General features: G+C 45.8%; 1 protein-coding gene and 1 non-coding gene across 4 annotated transcripts; one reads left to right on the top strand and one right to left on the bottom strand.

Moving 5' to 3' along the window:
- The first annotated feature begins 88 nt into the window (after positions 1-88).
- LOC147133835 (microfibrillar-associated protein 3-like) lies at positions 89-2,822 on the top strand. 3 transcript variants are annotated; one of them, XM_086057443.1, is made up of 3 exons: positions 89-176; positions 1,119-1,343; positions 1,649-2,822. In XM_086057443.1, the coding sequence occupies exons 2-3, from the start codon at positions 1,136-1,138 to the stop codon at positions 2,230-2,232; spliced, it is 792 nt and encodes a 263-aa protein (XP_085913569.1). In that variant the 5' UTR covers positions 89-176; positions 1,119-1,135; the 3' UTR covers positions 2,233-2,822. The 3 variants fall into 3 exon arrangements, with proteins under 3 accessions (XP_085913569.1, XP_085913567.1, XP_085913568.1); XM_086057441.1 differs by lacking the exon at positions 89-176 and adding an exon at positions 303-721; XM_086057442.1 differs by lacking the exon at positions 89-176 and having other exon boundaries at positions 822-1,343.
- A 1,272-nt stretch (positions 2,823-4,094) lies between these two features.
- Positions 4,095-4,166, bottom strand: trnae-uuc (transfer RNA glutamic acid (anticodon UUC)). Its single transcript has one exon. It is a non-coding gene; the product is annotated as a tRNA-Glu (tRNA).
- Between the last annotated feature and the right edge of the window lie 17,298 nt (positions 4,167-21,464).

Below are 21,464 nucleotides of genomic sequence, written 5' to 3'. Positions count from 1 at the left end.
CTATAATTTCATGTTAATTTTTTTTTTGGGGGGGGGGGGCTTGAAATTCGACAACGAACCACTCCCACTTGACTAGCATGGTCTGAACACGGAAGGAGTAAACAACTTCCGGCACTTGTCTTGAGAGTTTCTAATAAGTACAATGTATACGTAATGGATGGATATTTCACATACATGTAAGTTTAATTCAAGCAAAACTTGATGTATAATCTTATATCATAATTATTTATTAAAAAGCTGGCGGAGCTTGTCCGAGTGGATTTACCGGCCAGCTAGTCACGCCTATTTGCTTGACTACTATTACGATTGGCTATCTGAAAGCGGAAGCAGAAAGCAACTTCAAGGTTTGTCTCTAGATTTGGCTAGTACAATATTTGCAAAAATATAAATACATTATACAGTGTACATAGACGTGTAAATAAAACTAGAGCTTATTGTATACTTTAATCAAATAAAAAATGGCGAAGTTTGTCCTTGGCTTTTACCTGACAACTAGGCACGCCTACTCCTGTACGTCACTAGTTTTCTACCTGAACACGGAAATAAACGACACGACCGAATCGAACCTGTTCTACTTTTTACGTAGTTTTGATGTGTCCAAGAGGACTAATGGGTGACAGACCGATTTATTTTTCCACGTTTCCATAATTATTGAGCATTTAAAATTCGACGTAAATTGTGTCGGTTGAGGATTTTAATTTTGCAGTCTGCTTCGGTACAGGTAAGACCTGATTTATTAGCACAAAAGTGTGCGTGCGCGCGCGTCTTTGCGTGCGTGCGTGTGTCATTGACTGTAAAGTGGAACCTTCAGTTTCCCCAAAAGGCTCAAAATTGCAGATTTCTAACAATCATCCCACGTGGAGACGGCAGGTCTCGCGAGACTTTTGCCTATTTAGTTCGTGTGCTTGCGTGCAATTGTGAGAAGTCACATACCTGTAAAATACACGGCACCACACCGATGCTAATGTAGTGGCAATGATCTATTTCATGTTTGTTTTCAAATGTCTTTCGTTTTACCCAATTTGAGTTTTATTATACATTAGTTGGAGGTTCCATTGCACATGCAACTACAATGGCTATTGAGGGGTGTAAAAATGTCACCTGACCCGTTTTTACAGAACTGCGCCTTGCCGACATGCCAAGGGCTAAAAACCTCCCCGTGCTGCTGCTTCTCTGCATCTGCGTGGTAGATGGCGCCGAGAACCGCTCGGAGGCGGAGACCGCCTCCGCGGGTGTGGTGCTCAAGGAGGGAACCGACGCGCTGATCGAGTGCAACGTGACGGGGCTCCGCGGTGATGTCAGCTGGTACGGCCCCGGCGGACGTCTGCTGGTCGAGGACCCAGGTAGGAGGAAGCCGTCCGTTGTGGCTCATTGAGGAAAATCGGCAAAGTCATCGATGTTGTTTCATCACCGGGGAAAGTAGCGTAACAAAGAAATGAACTTCACATCACAGTCGTAATGGCTTCTTAAGGAAACAAAGCCACTTTGCATCCCAGTCGTCTCCAACGTTTCGTCTCAACGGGTGGCGAGCGGCTTATGGAGGGAGCAGGGGCGCTATAAGTAACCGCCGTTGTTTTGTCACCACTGTTGGGAAAGCGGATTAGTGGGCAAACCGAGCGACCAAACAGCCGCCGTTTTGTCCCGGCAGGCGGTAGGTGGCTCATCGAGGAAAGGGGGCAACTGAACATCAGCGGCGTGTCCTTCGAGGACCGCGGCCGCTACACGTGCGTGTGGGACGGCGGCAACTACAGCGTGATCGTGCGCGTGGCCTACACCCACAGCGGCCTGGGCGTCTACTACGTGGGCGTGTGCCTGGCCGCCTTCTCCGTCACCATGGTCCTCAACGTGGCCCTGCTGGGCATGGTCAGGAGCCACCTGAAGAAGACGGAGCGGGCCGTCAACGACTTCTTCCGCACCGAGGGCGCCGAGAAGCTCCAGAAGGCCCTGGAGATCGCCCGCCGCATCCCCATCGTCACCTCGGCCAAGACGCTGGAGCTGGCCAAGGTCACGCAGTACAAGACCAAAGAGTTTGCGCGGCACATGGAGGAGCTGGCCCGCAGCGTGCCCTTGCCGCCGCTCCTACTCAACTGCCGCGCCGGCGCCGAGCAGCACCCGGAGGCCGGCGGGGGGGCGACCGACCCCCAGCCGCCGGCGGAGGCGGCGGGGCTGGTGGCGGGGGAGGAGCGAGGAGGCCAGGTCGCCCACGTGGAGGTGTCGGTTCACTCGCCGTGAACCATTGAAATGCTCTGAAGCCGTCGGGACTCCCACCCAGAAAACAAAGCAAAATGTTTGTAGCATGTTTTTGATGAAGAACCAAATGGCACTACAGTCATTTACTGATCGTTTATCCTCCTCTTGAGGGGAAAAAACCGGACTTTTTCCAAAACAAAACAAGGTTTCTTGAGAATAACACATATGATTTGTAAGCCGGTAACTTGAAAATGAATGACTTTCTATTCTTCTACCATTCAATAGTCGGGTCTCCTCAAAAATATACAACTTTTCCCGAGTAATTTGTATAATTACATTTGGGCCGTCACTATTGAATATGTTTAGCATGGAATATTCCATCGATTAATCGGTTCTGATTTTATTTTGCATCAAAGTGTACGACAAAACCTTTTTTTCTTTATTAACTAATTATTGTTGTTTATTTGCTCATGTATGTCAGAAGGGAGTGATTGACGTACTCGCCAACGTTTTTGAAAGTGATTCAGTTACTGGTTCAGTCATTGTTTTACAAAGTAATGTTTGCAAATGTCCAATTTTGATGAAACAAAATGAAGGACTACAAAATAAAATCAATGAGTAATTACTGCTCAGAGTCTGAAGTCAGAACAAATGGCTCTAAACGATCTCTTGATTGTTGTTGATTAATCTATTAATTTTCACATCCCTGAATGAAGCTAAGAAAACATAGTGCAGTGATGTGCAAACAGATGCAATAAACCTAATGACTTATTTGGGTCATTTGAAAGGCACCATATATATATGTGTGTGTGTATGTATGTATATATACATGTGTGTGTATGTATGTATGTATATATATATATATATATATATATATATATATATATATATATATATATATATATATATATATATATATATATATACATACATACACACACATGTATGTATATATACATGTGTGTGTATGTATGTATGTATATATATATATATATATATATATATATATATATATATATATATATACACATACACACACACACACACACACACACATATACACACACACACACACACACACGCATATATATTCTTTTGGAGTATCAAAAACTTTTTAGGATAGGGACTTTTACAGGGCGTGTGTGGTGAAAATACAGTAATCGACCACCGAGGGGAGCTGTGCCTTTAAAAGTGCATTTAAAAGTGCCATTCCTTTGGTTCACATTCTGTGATTCACATTCATTCCACTTTGCACTTTTGCTGGTAATTTTCCTTGCAAACTGCCATTTTGGGCTCCATGTTATTCACTCCTCCCAAGTATGAAAAAAATAAAATAAAAAGACTTTTGGGAGTGAACACAGCACCCGTGGCAGAGCCCCTGCTGTTCTTTTGAATGAGTACTAAAACCATTTGCTGTACTGTAAAATTACTCTCACATTTATTTCCCACTCAGTTATTAGGAGTGATTTATGTTGTGGTCAAGGACGTCATGGAGTTTTTCCTGACTTTTACGTGATGTTTTTTTTCGTACAATATCCGAAAAGCTGTAGGCGCAGCGGTCACCAGGTAGCCCCCAAGGAGCACATGAGTAGCTGTTCTAAAAAATAGCTCCCCGGTGAGTGAACATTGTGTTTTTCTAGGAATGTTGTAGATTTTAAAATCTACACTGGTAGATATTTATCAAAAAAATAAATAAAGTGTTCTCAATTGTTATTGTCTCGTTCCTAATTATCGTGAAGAATCATTAACGTGATCTCTGTCTTCTCATAAATGATTATTGCCAATAACATTTAATAGTAGATTGAGCCAATTTCTTATTTTAGAAGTGTGTATCAAACTGGGAGCCCTTCGCATTCATCTGTTTTCAAGAGGAATCTCTTCAGTTTTGAAAAGAAAAATTGATGTTCCCATACCGGGAGTCGAACCCGGGCCGCCTGGGTGAAAACCAGGAATCCTAACCGCTAGACCATATGGGATACATGACTTCGACTTTCATAAAACAGTTTATATAGTGGTCAGCAACCATGAGTGGAATTCCACTCAGGTGTAAAAAAAAAATTACACCATCAACTTTTCTCTTTGAGTGAATTTATTGCAATACGATGTTTAGAAGCATCCAAAGTGGCGACTTGTCTCGCGCGTCACTTGTCGATGGGGGACGTCATAGGCGTAAAGCATCACGGGAAATGTAGGCACTTCAATGTGACTGACAACACATCATCTTCAACTTTCACTTTTTGTATGCTCCTTGATGTATTCCAACCATTTGTGGTGTGTAGTATAAGTGCAAGAATAGTATACAATATACGTAATGGGAATATGAGCACCCTTTTAGGCTTCATTTTACTGCCGTATGTTTCAAACTGACTCAGGTAAGTGCTAAAATAACCCAGCGACCCTTGTGAGGAGAAGCGGTACAGATAATGGATGGATGGATTCATGCAATAGCTTGCAAAAGTCAAGTAGAAAAAAAGTCGAAGCAAAATCCCTGCTTCAAAGCTTTGCACGGATGATTTTTCCACATGGCCTAATGCTGCTGCGAAGTCCGTCCTTCCATCCTGAAGTTAAAAGCCTCCCCGTGGCTGTTGAGCATCAGGTTGGAGAGCAGCCCCCGCCAAAATCACAATAACCTTGGGCCTCCGTACGTGTTGTTGACTCACTCCCCCAAAATAAATAGACAAATAAATAAATAAAAGAAAATCCATCCTCCTTTCCTAGACCCGTCGTCTCTGGAGGCGAGCTTATCTAAATAGAATTGATCGGCCCCAGAGATCATTCATCACGCCAGGCCCGGCAAGACAGAGGGGAAGGCGAGATTTGAAGGATTTGAATTTTTCCAGCAGATGTCACCGAGGTGAGCTGCGCACATCGATTGGATTGGAAATAGCTTTGTGTGTGTGTGTGGGGGGGGGGGGGGGGGTGCGTGTGTGTGTGTGCGGGTGTGCGTGTGGGGGTGGGTGTGCGTGTGTGTGTGTGTGTGTGTGTGTGGTGTGTGTGGGGCGGGCGTGCGCGGCGGCGAGAAAGGAAACATATAGTATGCAAATGAGCTACTCATTACTTGAAATGACATTTATATGAACTCGTGTTTGTTCTGTTCTCTTTGCTGTGCTGTCGGCGCTAAAAGGAAAGAGGGCGCAAGCGAGAGCCAAAAGGACGACAGACGACGCGTTTGATGACATTTTCCTTCGTTTGCCGAACAGCTGTGAGTAGCTCACTCACTTGTGTGCGCGCGCGTGTGTGTTTACTCTCCTAATTCGTCGGCCTGACCCCGGCGTAGATGGTTTTCTTTCTTCAAGACACAAGGTCTGGTACACTGTACGACAAACAGAAGGTTTTTCTTTCCTTTTCCCAAGTCCGCAAAAGAAGAGTAAAAACAAACATATTTGAATAGTGCACTCAACAACATCCTGTTCACAAGGGCATGACATTGATTTACTGAATTTATTTGATTTGGGGTGCACAAATGCACCAAAAGGACAAGAGGAACAGTGAATTACAATTGAGTTATCGGAGTTGCAGTTCCACCCCCGTCCTGTAGGTGGTGGTCATGACTCCCGAGCAGCCTATAACATATTGAAGAAGACCTCTTTATAATTATGAGGGAAACATTGAATATTAGAACGATTATGTAAATACATAAACACATGAAATTCCAGTTAAGCTGATAAAATGTCAATGAAATAAATAGTACTATTTCAAAAATATAACAAGACTTCTGTGATGGAGTAATTTACATCAACTTCATCATTTTATTTATGTTTCAAATATGAATAATTGTCTTGTGATTGCTTTTATCACCCTGATTGTTTTGACTGCTTGTTTTGCCACACAGCTTTGTGAGTAATTGTTTCGACTTTACGATTTCAATATTTCAGAGTGATTGATTTGACTCCCCAAGTTTGTGATTGTTAAGGGCACACATAGCTTTGAGACTGATTTGTTTCGACTCCGCTCGAGTAGTGTGATAGTTGTGCGACAGCTTTGCGAGTGACTAATTTCACTGTACGTGTGTGCGACAGTTGTGCCATAGATAGCTTTGCGAGGGATTGTTTCGAGTTTGCAAGCGCGGATGGCAAATCCAGGTCCAGAAAGTCCAAAGGCTGCCACAGTTTGCCTTGAGCCACAGGTGCTTCTACTCAGGGAGCTCGTTTACCTTCCGGTTGAGTAGAAGCACCTGTGACCTCCTGGACCTTGGAATTTGCCATCTCTGGCTAGGCCACACATAGCTTGAAGATACGTTTGCGACTGCATCAACTGCAGCGCCGGCGATTTCGGCCAATTTTACGTCCTTATCGTCAAGACGACAGTTGATCAGCCAGCGAGATTCCGTCCCTCTGCGGGAGCGTCAAATGAGATGCCTTTTTTTTTTTTTTTTTTTTTTTCTGTAAAGATGGCCCAGTGGCAAAGACTCCGACGGATTGACCGAACGGTAGACCACGTGATAAATATGCAGTAATGAAACTCATGAAATATTCATTGACCCGCTTCCTCCTCCTCTTTCCTCCTCCCACCGCGTGTTCTCTAAAACAGGTGAGAACTAACACTTGGACGACGCCAATGTAATAAGTGTTACTATTCAAGCCTCCATGCAAATGGGGCTGGCAGATCCGCTTGTATTTACATAATTCACTGTCAGAGAGCCAGTCTCAGTATGTTTGCCTCTGCCAAGGCCCGGAATGAGTTGTAACACTCGGTCATATTTGGGTCACGGCAACTGGCCAGTAAACAAGTCGGAGTGGATGAACCGCAAGCGTGTTGGATGGAATTATTTAGCAAAGGCTTGATGCAACCGTGAGACTGTCCCAACACTATGATTTTATTTATTTATTTTTTTTTTTTTTTGCTTTTGAAAGAAATCAGAAGCCTGCAAAGCTTTTGTGCAATACTTTTTGTTGATGGCACAAATGACAGCCTCAAGTCTTTGTAAAGATGATGCAACAAGCTTGGCACACCTAACTTTGGTCCGTTTCTTGTTCCCATGTGACTTGGGTTATTTTTTCTACATTTAAAACAAAATGTGAGCCCCTTCGCCGAACCCCCCAAAATCTGCAAATGGTTTAATTTGCAAATGCCGTACTGCACACATGCACGACGGGTCCACTGTACAGCGACGGAATAGAATAGAAATGAAAGGTGCGGATACCACAAAATTAGGTGTACTAGTAACACGAATCCAGTGTGCGATGATTTAAAATAAAAACAAACATTGAACGCTTTCAAGTCGAACCATGTGAATTGGAGGAAAAAATGGAAATCCAAAGTGAGCCTGGCGAGGATGAAAGGAGCGTCTCTCATCCGCCGCCGCCGCCGCCGCCACCGCCGCCACCGCCGCCACCGCCGCCTTTGTTTTAGTCGCTTGGAGCAGTCGCCGGCAAACACCATCAATGTGCCTTTGCTCATTTGGCAGCAAACGCAACAGATTGACTGGGGAGCTTTTCTACATGGGCGAAAATGGCAGGCGCGCGGGCCCAACAGCTTGCGCAAACAAACGGCTGCGCAAACCGGCCTGATCCAAACAACTGATTGAACCCAAAGCTATTACTCTTTATTAGCCACTCACTGCACGCGCGCTCTGATGAAGCTTACATGCCAGGAGCAGTTCAAGTCGAGTTGCCAAGAGTCAGAGGCAATTGTGCTGTTTGAAATAATATACATGATTATCGAATCATAGAAAAAGTATCGATAACTGTGATAGAAATGTATTGGGGAAAAAAATACTCAACACATATTGTAAGCTTCACGGCGTAATTGCCGATGTAGTATGGCGCCAACTACTGCCGACAAGTACTTAGCCAATGTCCGATTTTTTTTGCCTCAAGTATCAGCCGTTTGTATCGGCAGCCTCCGCGAGTACCCGATACCGAGAAATGAGGCCGGTATCGGCCCGATACCGATACCGATACCTTCTGTCGATACTCACCCATTCCTATTTAAAAACAATTACAGTTGAAGATGAAAAGTAGTGTTCTAAAATGACTTGCAGAACAAAAATGCTTTAAAAGACCTTAATCATACGGTAGGTATGGGGAGGGGAGGACGCCCCCTCCCCCCATCATTTTTAACCCGGATTTAAATGCATTTACACTTGCCACGCCTCAATTGTACAGAATTCCTGCGTAGGATCTCAACTTTATCTTCTGTAAAACACCACAATCCAATTCACACTTTTGCATCTTCGATGTGAAAATGAAATGCATAATTACAGCGACGGCATTCTGAGCGTGTGTCATAGTCTCAGTAATTGCACATTCGACAACTGAGGCGCTTTTTATTTATTTTAACCATGGACTGAGATTAAAAAAAAAAGATGTCGGTACCTCTGAAAGAACTGCAGGCGCGTCTTATTGTTTGGCTAAGACTTAATCAAGAGAGTGTGGATCCGGCTTTGATCAGAGCGCGTCTTTGTTTGATTTTTTTTTTTTTTTTTTTTTTTTTACGTCCACATCGGATGTCGGACAGCAGGGACAGAATCTTTTCATGTTATTAAATTGCTTTTTGGGCGACGTGGTGAAATTCCCTTTGACAACTCACTCTTTTTGTTTTTTTTAAGGGAGCTGATTGCCAACCAGCTATGTTTCCTAGCCATTGTATTTTTTGGAAGTTTGTTTTTGCCTCACTCAAATCCACAAGTAAAACATTACACACGTGTGTGCTGTTATTTGAGTTTTTCTTATCCGTACGCTAAATATCTCACTCGGTGTCTAGTGACCCTATCTGAGTTTGACTTTGGAAATTGAAGAGCGTACTGAAATAAATGACGCCTTCCGCGAGATTCGAATTGATTGACTTGCAGCTTCATCATCATTCAAGACATTTCAAACGCCCTCAACTATTTTGTACTCCCCTCGAATGACGTGTACAAACTCTGTTGGATTGCGTTTCGTTTAGCCGCTTGCACACTTTGTATCACGTGTTTGTGCGTGCGCGCGTAATACAAAAATAAACACATTAACAATGATGAGCAATCACACGCATCGCTTCACGCATTCTCTCTCAATTACAAAAACATCAAATGTTTTCGCCATCAGCCGCCAAAGAAAAACAACATTAGTGTACGAAAGCAAAAGAAAAAGCGACGTGATGGGTGGCGGCGAAAAGACTCGGGAGATCGACAACGTTTCAGGTCTTTTTTTTGAGTGTGTTTTTTTCCCCGACAGCTCACTGTTTGTTTCTCTCGCAGGTGCTCGGCAGCCGAGAGATGCCGGCGGCCACGATTTGAACATTAATCACATGAGCGGCGCGGCACTCGGGCGCGGCGGGCGGGCGGGCGGGCGGTCAGGCGGGCAGGTGGGCCTCACAAGCTTCTGGATGGCAGCTGCATAGTGGCAAAAGTGAAGCAGGTGCGGCAGGCATACTTTTCATGTCACGGTGCCTGAAAAGAGAAAACGAAAAGTGAGGCGCTAATTCCTTGCCACTCGTATTAGCTAGCATGCTAGCCTAATTGAAACGCTAGCGCAAACTGACGCGACGTCACAAGACTGTATAGTATATTTTTCCAACAGTGATTGAAATGCATGTTTTTAAGTTACGTAAAAAAAACAATAATACTTTTTGGAGACACGCTGTCAAAAATACAAAAGTAAAGATGAAATTGAAAAGACAGTCGTCTGCTAAAATCCTGCTAATGCGTTGAACAGAATGTTTTTGAATAGATTTTTCCAATATTTCTTTGAGTGATTTCATTTCATTTTTAGTTGGATAATGCACCTGTGCCACAAAATTGTAAGCAAAGTTTAAAAAGACAAAGTTTTCAACTAACTACAGGGCGTTTTTGAACAAAATTGCTACATTCTCAATGATTTGCATCAGGCTGCATTTCTTGTACATATTCCCACTTAAATTGTATATTATTCTTTCTTGTTTTGTGATTTTATGTCATTTTCAAAATGATTCAATAATGCCATTACTTTGCCTTTTCAAAAATACAATCGGAAAAAATGGTCCCATCTAACGAATTACAGATCATTAGTGGAAAATTGTTCTCAATACTTGTTTGCGTAGGTCTGACTTTTTTCCCCACGTATTTCAACCTAAACGGTATTGTCTTTTTTGTAGTACACTGTCTACAGTAAGATGCAACCATGCACAAACACATCATCTCGAGGTGTGTTTGATGTGCTCTCTGTGATTTATTTATTTTTTTTTCCCCTGCAGTTTTGCCGTCGGGTGTGGGTGGGAAGCCATCATGCAGAACAGCTGCTCCATCGAATTATCACCTGCCTAATCGGGCCTGCCTGCTGCTTTGTAGTTGCCGCAGCTACCCCGAGGTAAACAATTCCCTGGAAAACAAACTTGCACGCCAACAGGAGTTTCTCTTTTATGTCCTTGGAATCAATTTTTACCATCAAAGCAGTCGCGTTGGCAGGAGAACACAATTTTGGAGTGTCCTTCAAGGAATTCATTTACGACCGAGCTAGAATCCATTTTGATAAAACGTCAAGCCGCCCGTTTTTTGCCACATCGATCAATGAAAAAGCAAAACGCTCCACTCAAAACCATTCGGTTCTCTATATTCTCTTATTCTGCCCGAATGGGTAAAAAATTAACGTCAGAATGTCGTCAGTGTATGGTAGTTACTATCTAGATTTAGTGCGTGCGTGCATAAATACATGTGTATGTATGTATGTATGTATATTTCCGTGAGAATAACTATAAAAACAGTGGACTTGAAACAGAGCCCTGTGGGACCCCCATGTGGAAAATCCTAACTCAATTTGCTCGTATCGCAAATCAACTTTCCCAATTGAAATGAATGGAAATGCCATTAATGCCCAAAACACAGACATTTTTAACAATAAAAATGGTAACAAAACAAAATGGTCTACTGTATAAAACAACTAGTAATGAAATGTTAAAATACAGCATAAAGAAATAAATCATAGTTCTTCATTTCCACATTTGAAAAGGGATTGCGGTCGAAGCTGTCCCGTGAATCCGGTTTTTGCCCGCAAGGCAAAAAAAAGCATGGCTCGCGATGGCTCGCCAAACAAGTGGCGGCACATGACATGTAGATATTAATATTCAAGCACAACACATTGGCATAGCCCCTCTGTCACAGCAATTATGGTCAAAGCAGTCAGCAACACAGCCAGCCTGCCAACATGACTATTCGTACCCAACCCGATGTCATTGCATGAAAGCGTTCCATTTGTAGGATTTGCGCGCCACGCCACACAATAACAACAACAAGGACACCAAAATAGAAGCTTGATGACTGGTGTTCTTGTCAAGAAAATGTAATAAGACTTTGAAGGCTAGCCAAGCGGGCAGCTGACTATGAAGAGCTGCCGTTGCCGATAATGGACTTAATGCCTTTCGCCAATCAGCCAAATGAAGTTGCAATTTTATTTTTACAAAGGTTGTGCTATTACGACACTGAAACATCATTTTATGACTTGGGGGGGACCCGGGGGACCCGACAAAGTCTGGCAACTTTTTTCTTGTCTTTTCATTATTTTTCAGCGTGAGCCAGAATATGAGAATGATATTGGAATATTACAAAAAAAAACAAGGGAATTTTATGGGAAAAAAAAGAATCAAGTGAAAAAGGTGTTCTATTCAGGGAATAGTGACAATTGTAGAGATTTGGGTGAAGCAGCATGTGGCTCACTTTCCTAATTTCACCTCTTCCTGTCCAACTTTTCTTCAGTAGTCAAAACAAGCGCATGGCCAGATATCGTGATGGCAAAAGAGCCTTATTTTCAATTTCACGCCTCCACAAAACACGTGCGCCTAAAACAACAACAACAACCGAAAAACCGTAATAACTCAGCGCAAATCTGCATCCTGTACTAGAGCAACGCATTCATTCCTCGTGAGCGGCAGGGGAATTGCTTGATATGAAAGTCCTTTTCCCTGGGAGAAAAATGAGTCCTCCTTCTTTGATTTGGTAGAATCAATAACCCGCGAGACGGAAAGCTAATTCCGCCGCTTTTTCATCAAAATGTTCGTCTGCGCTCGCCATCTGTGTTTTATTAGACTCGGCGGCGCTCTTTGGACTGCTGATATGCAAATGAGCAAAAGAAAGCGGTCATGTGACCCGTGGAAAATATGGGAAATGTAAATTTAGCAGCGTGTGCTCGCTACATGTCATCAGATAATAACGTCTATCTTGATGAAGCAGCGTGTGACCGACTCATTGCCCAGGGTTTTGTTTTTCTACGCTATGTTCCAACTAGGATGAGAGATCCTTTATCGAGCCCCGCAAGTGAAACGAAGGTGTCAAAATAAGATGAAGAAGTATTTCCTTTTTAAAATGTGTTTGAATACCAAGGTAAGTCTTACTGGTCGGAGAGTATTTACAGTAGAATACAAAGGTAGGAATATTCTCATCCCCCAAAAAAACAAACTAACCCAAGTATGGTTGATAGTTTATCGGAAGAAAGTTGGGCCGTTTGTGCGCCGGAATATCATGACAACCAAAAAAGTGCAATTTTACAGAATGAAAAAGGCAGAATTGCGCAACACTGAAAAAGTTGTAATATTCTGACACTAAAGCAGTCATTTTACAAGAAAATAAAGTTGTAACTTTCCACGAATCAATGACCAATAAATGCTTGCGAGTGTTTCCCAATGTAGCCAATGTTGTCATTTTCTGACAAAAACACTCGCAATGAGGGAAAGGGCTTCGTCGAACTCTTCAAACGAAAGCTTATGCCGAACTTTTTGCTTGACTTTCCTTCCCCCGCATGTACACGTTCTGTCTGTCTGTCTGTCAGTCAGTCTTCCTAAAAGCATCCTCATCCTCGCGGTATTCTCAGCCTTCCTCGCAATCTGCCGTGATGGAGGCTTCTGTCGTCATATTCAAACAAACGCAGCCCAAGATAAAAAGGGAAAAGGGACCAATTAGCATCTCTGCGCCAGACTCAAACCACAAGAGAGCCTCCACTCATCGCTCTGTTTTCAGTACACACACACACACACACAGACAAATCCTGGAAGTCACTTAAGCTAAATTCAAGGAAAAAGCATACTCGGAAAAGTTCTCCAAGAAAATGAATGTCGCCAAAACTTTCCTGTCTTGGTCTTTGGAGCCTTAATTGTGTACCCTCGTCAAGCTCATTTTGTATCGTTTGAACATTTGGCTCTTGAGGTCTGTTTCACGTAGCGGCGTCAAATTTGCCAGGCACGTCCATCGTGAGCAGACCCACCCAAAAAAAGACGTGCCCGGAAGGATGCGGGAAGTCGGCCATTTTGCTTCAAATTAGTGACATTTTGGCCATTTTCTGATTGGTAGCGCCCCCCCCGAGAATTTTTGGAAAATGCAGCCCTCGGAAACAATTTCACTTAGCAGCATGACAGTTATAGACGGGCAAAAAAGTCTCAATGGCCAATACCCCAAAACACACAGCAAATCGGCCATTTGGATTTGGAATGGCCATTACGAGTCAGTAACGAGTCGACATTTCACGTTAGCGTTTCACTTAGCAACATGGAATTTGGTATGCGTGACGATCATGAATGAACCCACCCAAAAATCTCGAAGAACCCATGTCTGAAAAGAAAGGGGTAATCTGCCATTTTGCTTTGGGCCGGCTCTTTTCCAGTCATTTTGGCCATTTTCAGCTCGGTTGGCCGCGTACCTCTTGAATTTGGGGCGAAATGTTGCCCCTCGAGCCAGTTTCTACATTTGGTAGGTAGGGATGTAAATTGTGATTAGACCCTCCAAAAAGTCTCAAGAAGCCATGCTTGAAAAGACACAGGAAGTCTGCCGTCGGGCTTTGAAGCCACCATTTTTCCATCACTTTTTTTTTTTTTCTTTTTTAATTCAGACCTTGAGGCCAGTTTCACATAGCAACCGGAATTGTGGTAGGGATGTAATCACGATTAGACCGACCAAGACGTCTCAAGAAGCCCAACCCGAAAAGACACAGGAAGCCTGCCGTTTTATTTTGAAGCGGCCATTCTCTCGTCATTTGCCCGGGGGCCTTGAAACACAAACTTTTCTACTTTTATTCACTTGCTATTAGTTGTACACCGCTGCTTCCTGATCGTCGTCAATATACAAAAGGCAAATCAGTACACACACGCACGCACGCACACACACACAGCGCGTCATGCGGAACTGGAAGTGCGAGTGAATAATCCGGGCGAGCTAATCAAGCCAAATTCACTTGAATAATTTAGCCGGTTGGCAATGAAAGGCAGCGTGACGCACGCAGGTGCACAAACACAATTATCAGCAGGCGGGCAAAAAATCATATCAAGCCTGTTGAACTCTGACGCTGGAATGCAACAAAATAAAAGGAGGCACCGATAGCAAGCGGTTCTTCTCGGATATGCAAAAAAAAAAAAAAAAATAAAAAAATAAAAGCCCAAAACGTCATCGGAGCTCGAAATGGGAACGTGATTGACATGCGCTAGCGTGACGCTTGGTAAGCTCAGCGAGGCAATTGTAACGTGATCAAAAGTGCAGCAGCTGAGCAGATGTCGTCTTTTCGACGCGCCGCGTCGAGACTTGTCATTCATCTCTTTGCATGGTTTGCGCGCTTCCTCCTTTGCTCTCTCTTCATCAAATAGCGCCAGGGTACAAAGCTGGCTGTTGGAGTGCGATGAAGTCATCTTGTTAGATCGTGGCCCAGAGAGCGCAAAGCGTAAGCGCTCGCTAACTAGGTTAGGGTTTGGAATGAGACGGGATTAGGCTGAGGGTTTAGCACAGGGTTTGCTTTCGAGTTGGCTTTTCAAATGTGGCTTTCAAGCCTGGTTGCGGGGCTGCTGCTGCTGCTGCTGCTGCTGCTGCTGATGATGACGATGACGATGATGATTTTCATTATCCATTAACAACAGTGCCGAAAACTTCAATCAAGACACTGCATGGCTTGGTCCCGAACGTGTCAGAAAGTTGCCCAAAGTGTCGATATTTGTTTTCCGATGTAGAAGCAAATATTTGATTTGGGTTACCAGCCTGCTATCACAAAGAACCCAGAATATTTACAAGGGAAAGAACGAGTACTTTGAAGTAAGTACTTTTCAAGCCTGGTTTAGGGGATCGATCAAGGAATAGGGTTGAAAAGTAGGGTTGGGGTTTCAAATTAGCGTTTGAAAAAGGCTTTCGAACCAGGGTTAAGGTCTCAATGAAGAGTTGGGCTTTCATGTCAAATGAGGGTTTCAAGCCTCTTTTAATGTGGCACTCAATTGTTAGGGTCTCAAATTAGTCCAAGGATTTCAAATGAGTACTTCAAAATAGGGTTTCAAGTCACTATTAAGGTTTCAAATAAGGATTTTAAGCCCGTCTGCAAGGGTTCGGGTTTGAAATAAAAGTCAGGGTTTAAGCTCAGCATGTAGGCTTTCGCACGAGTTTGGGTTTCAAATTTGAGTTTGAAGCCTAGGCTAGGGCTTAGTCACACTCAAGACCTCCAATTCGGATTTCAAGCAAAGCGCTGCGTTTTATGGGTCCACATTTGAAGCCAGGCCTAATTCATACAATGTACCCACCCGCTACTGCGCTACTCTCTTGCGTTCTCCAAATGCTCATTTATTTGAGTGAGGTGTTTATTTTTTTCCACTACGTTCGTCTGGCCTGGCGGCTGCTTTCGTGCGACGCCAAAAAGAATCTTGGCCGAGCTGCGAGCCAACTTCAAGATTTGCCTGGCTGGGACGGACATGATGCCTCTTTTGATTGTTTCGTTCTTTCCGGGTGCGAGTGCGCGCCGGCGAGCGTTACCCGAATTGGGCCGTCACGGCCGGATGTGCGCGCATCTGCATCATGACGGAAAGGGCGCGCCACTCGTGCCTTTGCCGGCGTGTTAGGCGCTTTCTCGATGAGATTTGTACGAGGCTCTCGTGTGGCGCCGATGCCCAACGTGAGCCCCGTCCAAAACGCCCCGGCTCGCAAAGTCCAAGCCTCGGTATTGTTTGAATAATGACGGCGTCAAGTGTGTTCACGCACGCCTCGGGACCAGCCGGGCTAAATGAGAGGCGGCGTTCATTGATTCGAGTCGCTGACGCACCCCAAAAATAATGAAGAGCGCGGCGGCTTATATTTCAGATAACCGATTTGAAACGCAGGCGTCAAGCTGATTCCAGTTTGATTTCGACGACGCTCGAGGCGGCGCCGCCGGGCGGGCCGGCCGGCCTCCTTTCACGTTGACGGCCCATTTGAAAATGTGCGTGCACGATGACACGCCTCGTAGAAGTACGTCGACACTGGATGAGCTGAAAGCAGCGCTCAAGTGAATGCGCATTTCACGCCGCGCATTATTCAGGTGTTCCGTGGACACTTTCCTCCCCGTCGATTTATTGGCCGTCGCGTCAGCGGGATTAGATTTGGACCCGAGATGCCGAGCTTGCTGTTTTCCGCCGCTGCCGGTTTCCAATATTTCCTACGTGGAAATTGAAGCATTAAAAGACGCACGCGCACATCAGTATGCTAATACGCAAGGAAAAAGGCTTGGCGCTTGAGATGGAAAGACGAGATAAATAAGCTTGCAGATTCTCTCTAGTTTTTTCTTTCATATGGAAGCAGAACATTCGATTTTGCGTTTAATCTTCGGCAATGCTCTGTGACATGTTTGGTTTGTTTATCCTGCGGTTGTCGGGGTTCAACACGGGGTTACGTCTGCCAACTAGAGAGCACCGTGGTTGCTGCGCAGGCCATGTGTGGCTATCTTGGCCGCCGCGATTGACAAAGTGGCGACAAATAATGGAAGCGCTTCTCAAACGGAAGCACAAGCCGCAGTTGGCTGTCAGATAATTGACAACAACAACGACAACAACGATCGGACTGAAAAGCCGGCAAATAACAGTAGATGGTCTCGGAAACAGAAAGGCAAGCGAGAGTGGAGCGGAAGAATACGTGGCGACCGCCGAGTTGGACGCTCAACGAATTGACGACACCCGCGCAAAAGTGTCTGCCTACGGCGCGGACCGCCCGCCGACGGCGGGGATGGCGACGCGCGGGGAAAGTCAATCAACACCGCCGAGACGACGAGCCGAGAAGGTCTTATATGCCGTTGAGCGGTAACCGTGGCAACAAGAGACAACACGTTTCCCGCCCCATCGCCGGGGCGCTAATGACCCGTCCGTACCACCACTTTATATCTGTTGGGGAAACGCAGCACGAAATTGCGAGCGAGCGACAGCTGCTCAGTCTCCCGGCACTGTGAAAAACGAAAATGGTGTGACTTTATTCTCGTCAAATCTGTATTTCCGGCAAATGATGTTTTATTCTTTGTAAAATTGCAAGTTTTTTAATCTTAATGTGTCGATCTCAGGCTTGTAACATCTATGCTAATTTACGTTAGCCTGTCTGTGGTGTTTTGTCATGTACCTTAGCATTAAGCTAGTGGACTTTTGCAAAACGAAATTCTCGCAATATAACACTGACGGCTTCCGACTTTTGCCCCTCGATGTTACGACTTTTTCTCCAGCCATATAAGTTATTTTTCTTCCAATGACGTTTCAACCAAGGCTTTGGCTTTCCAGTCTGGGTCATTCCATTGAAGTTCAAGATTTTAAATGAGGCTTTCAAAAGCATTTCAAACTCGGGTTAGGGTGTCAAACGAGCATTTGCAAGCCGGTTAGGATTTCAAACGAGCATTGCAAGCATTTAAAAGCATTTTGGTGTCTCTACATCATGAATAAAGAAGCGCGGAGCGCACGCCTCTCCCGTTGACTCGCCGAACAAAACAAGATGTGAGTAAATGTTGCCAAGACGCTTGCGCATGTTTCCGTTTTAACGGTGTCAAATACACATCCGAGGTGCGAGAGGGTCATTCCCAGCTTTCCTGTCGCTGCACTATGAAGGCAAGCGCCAGTTGTTGTTGTTGTTGTTGTTGTTGTTGTTGTTGTTGCGGTCGCCGCTGCGGCCGAGCCACTTTGGGCCTCTCTCTCTTCCACTTGATCGCGTTCGGCCTCTGCCTTGCAATTATCTCTCCATCCAGGCGCAGCCTTGGTCCGCCTCCACTTGGGGCGGGGGCGGGCGCAGCTGGCCCGTTGGCACAGTGTCCACACTGGCGCGCACGTGCAATGCAGGCCGGCGCGGCGCATACCTGGCCAGCGGTCAAGAGCCTACGTGATGAATGCGACCGAGGTCCAATCCGTCTTCAAAATGACCCGTCGGCACACTTTTGGACAGCGGCCGCTTGCGTTCATGCGCGCCGTGGCCGCACTGACCGTGCAACCGACGCAAGAGGAGTCATTTTGGGTTCTCAAGTTAGCGGGTGCAACGGCGTCATCGTGACTGGAGGCAAGAAGAGGAAGAAATGCGTGGAGTATTTCCTTGCCTTCACAATGTTTTGCGTTTGCCTTTATTTTTTTGTCTCGGGCAAAAAGCCTGCTCTGCTGCGTTGAGGTCAGGGGACCAACTTGCCAGTTGAAGAAAGTTCCATTTGTTTGCCTCGAAAAGGGGGGCTTGAGAGTGTGGGCCTTGCCGCCTTGACTTGCGAAACGCTCGCTTGGGTTGCCCTGAGGTGAGCCTTGTAGAACGTTCCGTGTCTTGGTTTCGTCACCACTCCGAAAGGCCGAAAGAGCAAATGATTTGAGGGTGTCCAGCGCTTGGCAAAAGGAAGATGGCTTTCGGGTCAATCGGTTGTTTGTAGCCGCTTGCAGCGATTGACAAACGGCCACGCCACACCTCTTCATGCAAACGAGGTTTCCAATCGATTGCCGCCTGCTTTGGAGCGGCTTTTTAGGCAAGAATGGAGCACATTTCCCTCCTCCCTTTTTTTTGTCCCCAGGGCCACGATTCAGCGCGCCTTAGCCCAAGCGCAGCCTTCACGTCACTTTGACTGAAGCTCATCTGCATGGAAGCCCATTAGGCGGAGGCATCAGGCACTCGGGCGCGTCGGACGATCCGGTCCAAATGAATTCACCGTTTTGCTCGCCGCCCGCCACACACTTGGTCGCCCTCTTTATGCATTCATTTCCCCGGCGGTTTTCTTTTGGCCACGAGAGCCCGGCAAAGCCATCGTTTCCATATTGGTGGACGGCCGAGGAGCCCGTCCCCCCGCCCGGCAAAAGCGGCGAGGGGCCTCGCAATGATGCATTTCATTTTCAGCGAGGGCTGAGACCCTCGCAGGGGGAAGCCGTTCGGTCCCTCGATGCCTCCCGCATCGCAGTAGCCATCGCCATTTCAAGACTTTCACTTCAGAGGTTTTGCCAAAATTGACATTTTTGCGTCCCGGCGAGAGGAAGCCGCGGAATATTCCTCAGCGGCCGAGTCGCTCACCCGCTCGCAATCCGATGCAGCGGGTATCGCCAAGCCGTGGCCGAGTGCGGACCAAGTCCAGGCCTTGCGCGGGTCGGTCGCCATCAGGTAAAGATTTCACATTAGCCGCTGCCGACGTACATTAGCTGCCGTATATTCACGACTACAGTTGCCCCTGTCGTCATCATGTGAGCATGACGACCCAGTCGAGCCGTTTCCTTTTGGAATCTCTTCAATGGCCAAGTCTGCACTTGACCTTAACCCAATAGAGGAACTGCCAAGGGATTACGCAAAAGCCACATTTCGGATTTGCACAAAACCTGGAGGCTGACGCACATCATGAGTTTTATTTTTTTTTTAATTCCCTCTCAGTTTTCGCCACCAGAGTCAATGGTACAGTCCAACTCCCAATCAAAATGCCGCAGTCCGGCCTTTTGGAATGACAACCCTTTTTTTCCCGTCTGGCCTCGGCGGAGTTCTGAGCTCTGCTGAACGCGATTGTCGTCTTTATTCTTAACGTGACACGTAGCGTACGGTGGCTTTCCTTGTCCTCCCGCGTCAACCATCGCTGCATATTGAGCCGGATAGAAAGAAGGGAGGGAAAAAAAGATGAGCTAGCAAGTGTCGGATGAGCGCCGAGCCATAAAGCAAATTCTCCTTCCACTCAGCGCAGCGGTCATGGCCGATTTGCCGTGCAAAAGTCTAATTCCTCCGGTGAATTACCACTCGCCGACCTTTGGCGGCATTACGAAAGGGCACTTTCACGCATAAATTTCCCACGGAACGGCGGGCAGGATGTGCTTTATCACCGCCGGAACGGACGCCGAATCACCCCCGGTGTTTCCTCGGAGTCCGTATAAGCTGTAATAAATGCTCCGTTGACGCCAAAGCTGTTGACTAATGGTGTCTTTTGTGCGGGAACGTGAGTCATTCCAGGACCGGAGGACAATTGAAGTAGCCTTTTTGAAAAACGGACCATTGATTTCACATTTTGTGATCGGCCAAACCAGGTAATCAACCATCATATGATTGGACTCGTCCAATGAAACCATCAATGCTTTAATTGCCCCAATTTATCACTGGCTACATAAACAAATCCGCACCTCGCCTCAAATAAACACTTTTCACCCTTTTCTACCATGTGTCACTTTGGACACCTTCACCACAGTAAAGAGTGGAAAGTTGACGCGCAATTAAAGACTAATCGGGTAAATAAATAATTCCACACCTCCGAGCCGGTAAACGCCGTCTTTTTCCATCTTTACCGCAACATACAAGAGGAGAGAGGTGGCTAGCAGACGGCTGGTAGTGTCAGAAATTGGCTGGATAAACACTTGGAGCCTCCCTTCCTCCTTCCAAAATAAAAATGCCTTACTCCCATCAGCGATATAGTCGAAACTCGCGGAATGTAAACACTCGGAGATTGAGGCATTCATTAGCTGTTAAATAATTGGGGTCGTGCCCTGTACGTTGTATGACAAAGCTGAAAACTTGACCCCTCGCCCCCTGCGAACAACCTGTGACGATCCGTCATCGTCTCAAGCGGCAGCCCATTTGCGCCCTGGAACAAATCCGCATTCATAAGCGAGGCTCCTTCCAAATCGGAGGCAATCAAGCGCCGCACGCACGCACGCACGCGAGCGCGCGCGCGGGCCACGCGTGCCTCACCCCGGCTAATCCGGACCTCTGGACGGCCAGCGGGGGAGGAAAGCTTTATCGCCGGCCCTCCCGGTTGTGACAATTCAATCGGTTCAGCGTCTCGGCCGGCATGAATTATGGATGAGTCTGGGAACGGGGCTCGCTCTGGGATTTATGAGCGCAGGCTTGGAAAGGAAATCATGGAAAAAATGAGCAAAGTCTGACCATTATTGACTTGACGGGGAATGACTGATTGATTGACTGACTGACTGACTGTCTTTGGCTTGCATTAATGCCTCGTTGTACTTGTACTCAACCTACTTTAATTTAACGGCATCAAGCGTGACTGAGCAGCAGGAAACCGGCGGATGGGCTGTGAGCTATCCTTCGCAATAAAAAAAAAGAAAAAAGAAAAGCATGACGAAGCAAGGAAGTGTGAGCGAGACAACGGGGGGGGGGGAATGCACTCATGTTAGTGAGGTTTAAATAT

Source organism: Filicampus tigris, chromosome 17 (genome assembly GCF_054856515.1).
Source record: "Filicampus tigris isolate MCC_2025a chromosome 17, RoL_Ftig_1.0, whole genome shotgun sequence".
Taxonomy (NCBI): Eukaryota; Metazoa; Chordata; class Actinopteri; order Syngnathiformes; family Syngnathidae; genus Filicampus; species Filicampus tigris.
This window is presented reverse-complemented; position numbering and strand designations above follow the sequence as displayed.

What these genes read in the sequence shown, in the direction of transcription:
- LOC147133835 (XM_086057443.1), top strand. Translation starts at nt 1,136, where the DNA reads ATGCCAAGGGCTAAAAACCTCCCCGTGCTGCTGCTTCTCTGCATCTGC. An exon ending in TCTGCTGGTCGAGGACCCAG is followed by an intron (nt 1,344 to 1,648) that starts GTAGGAGGAAGC and finishes TTGTCCCGGCAG; the next exon opens with GCGGTAGGTGGCTCATCGAG.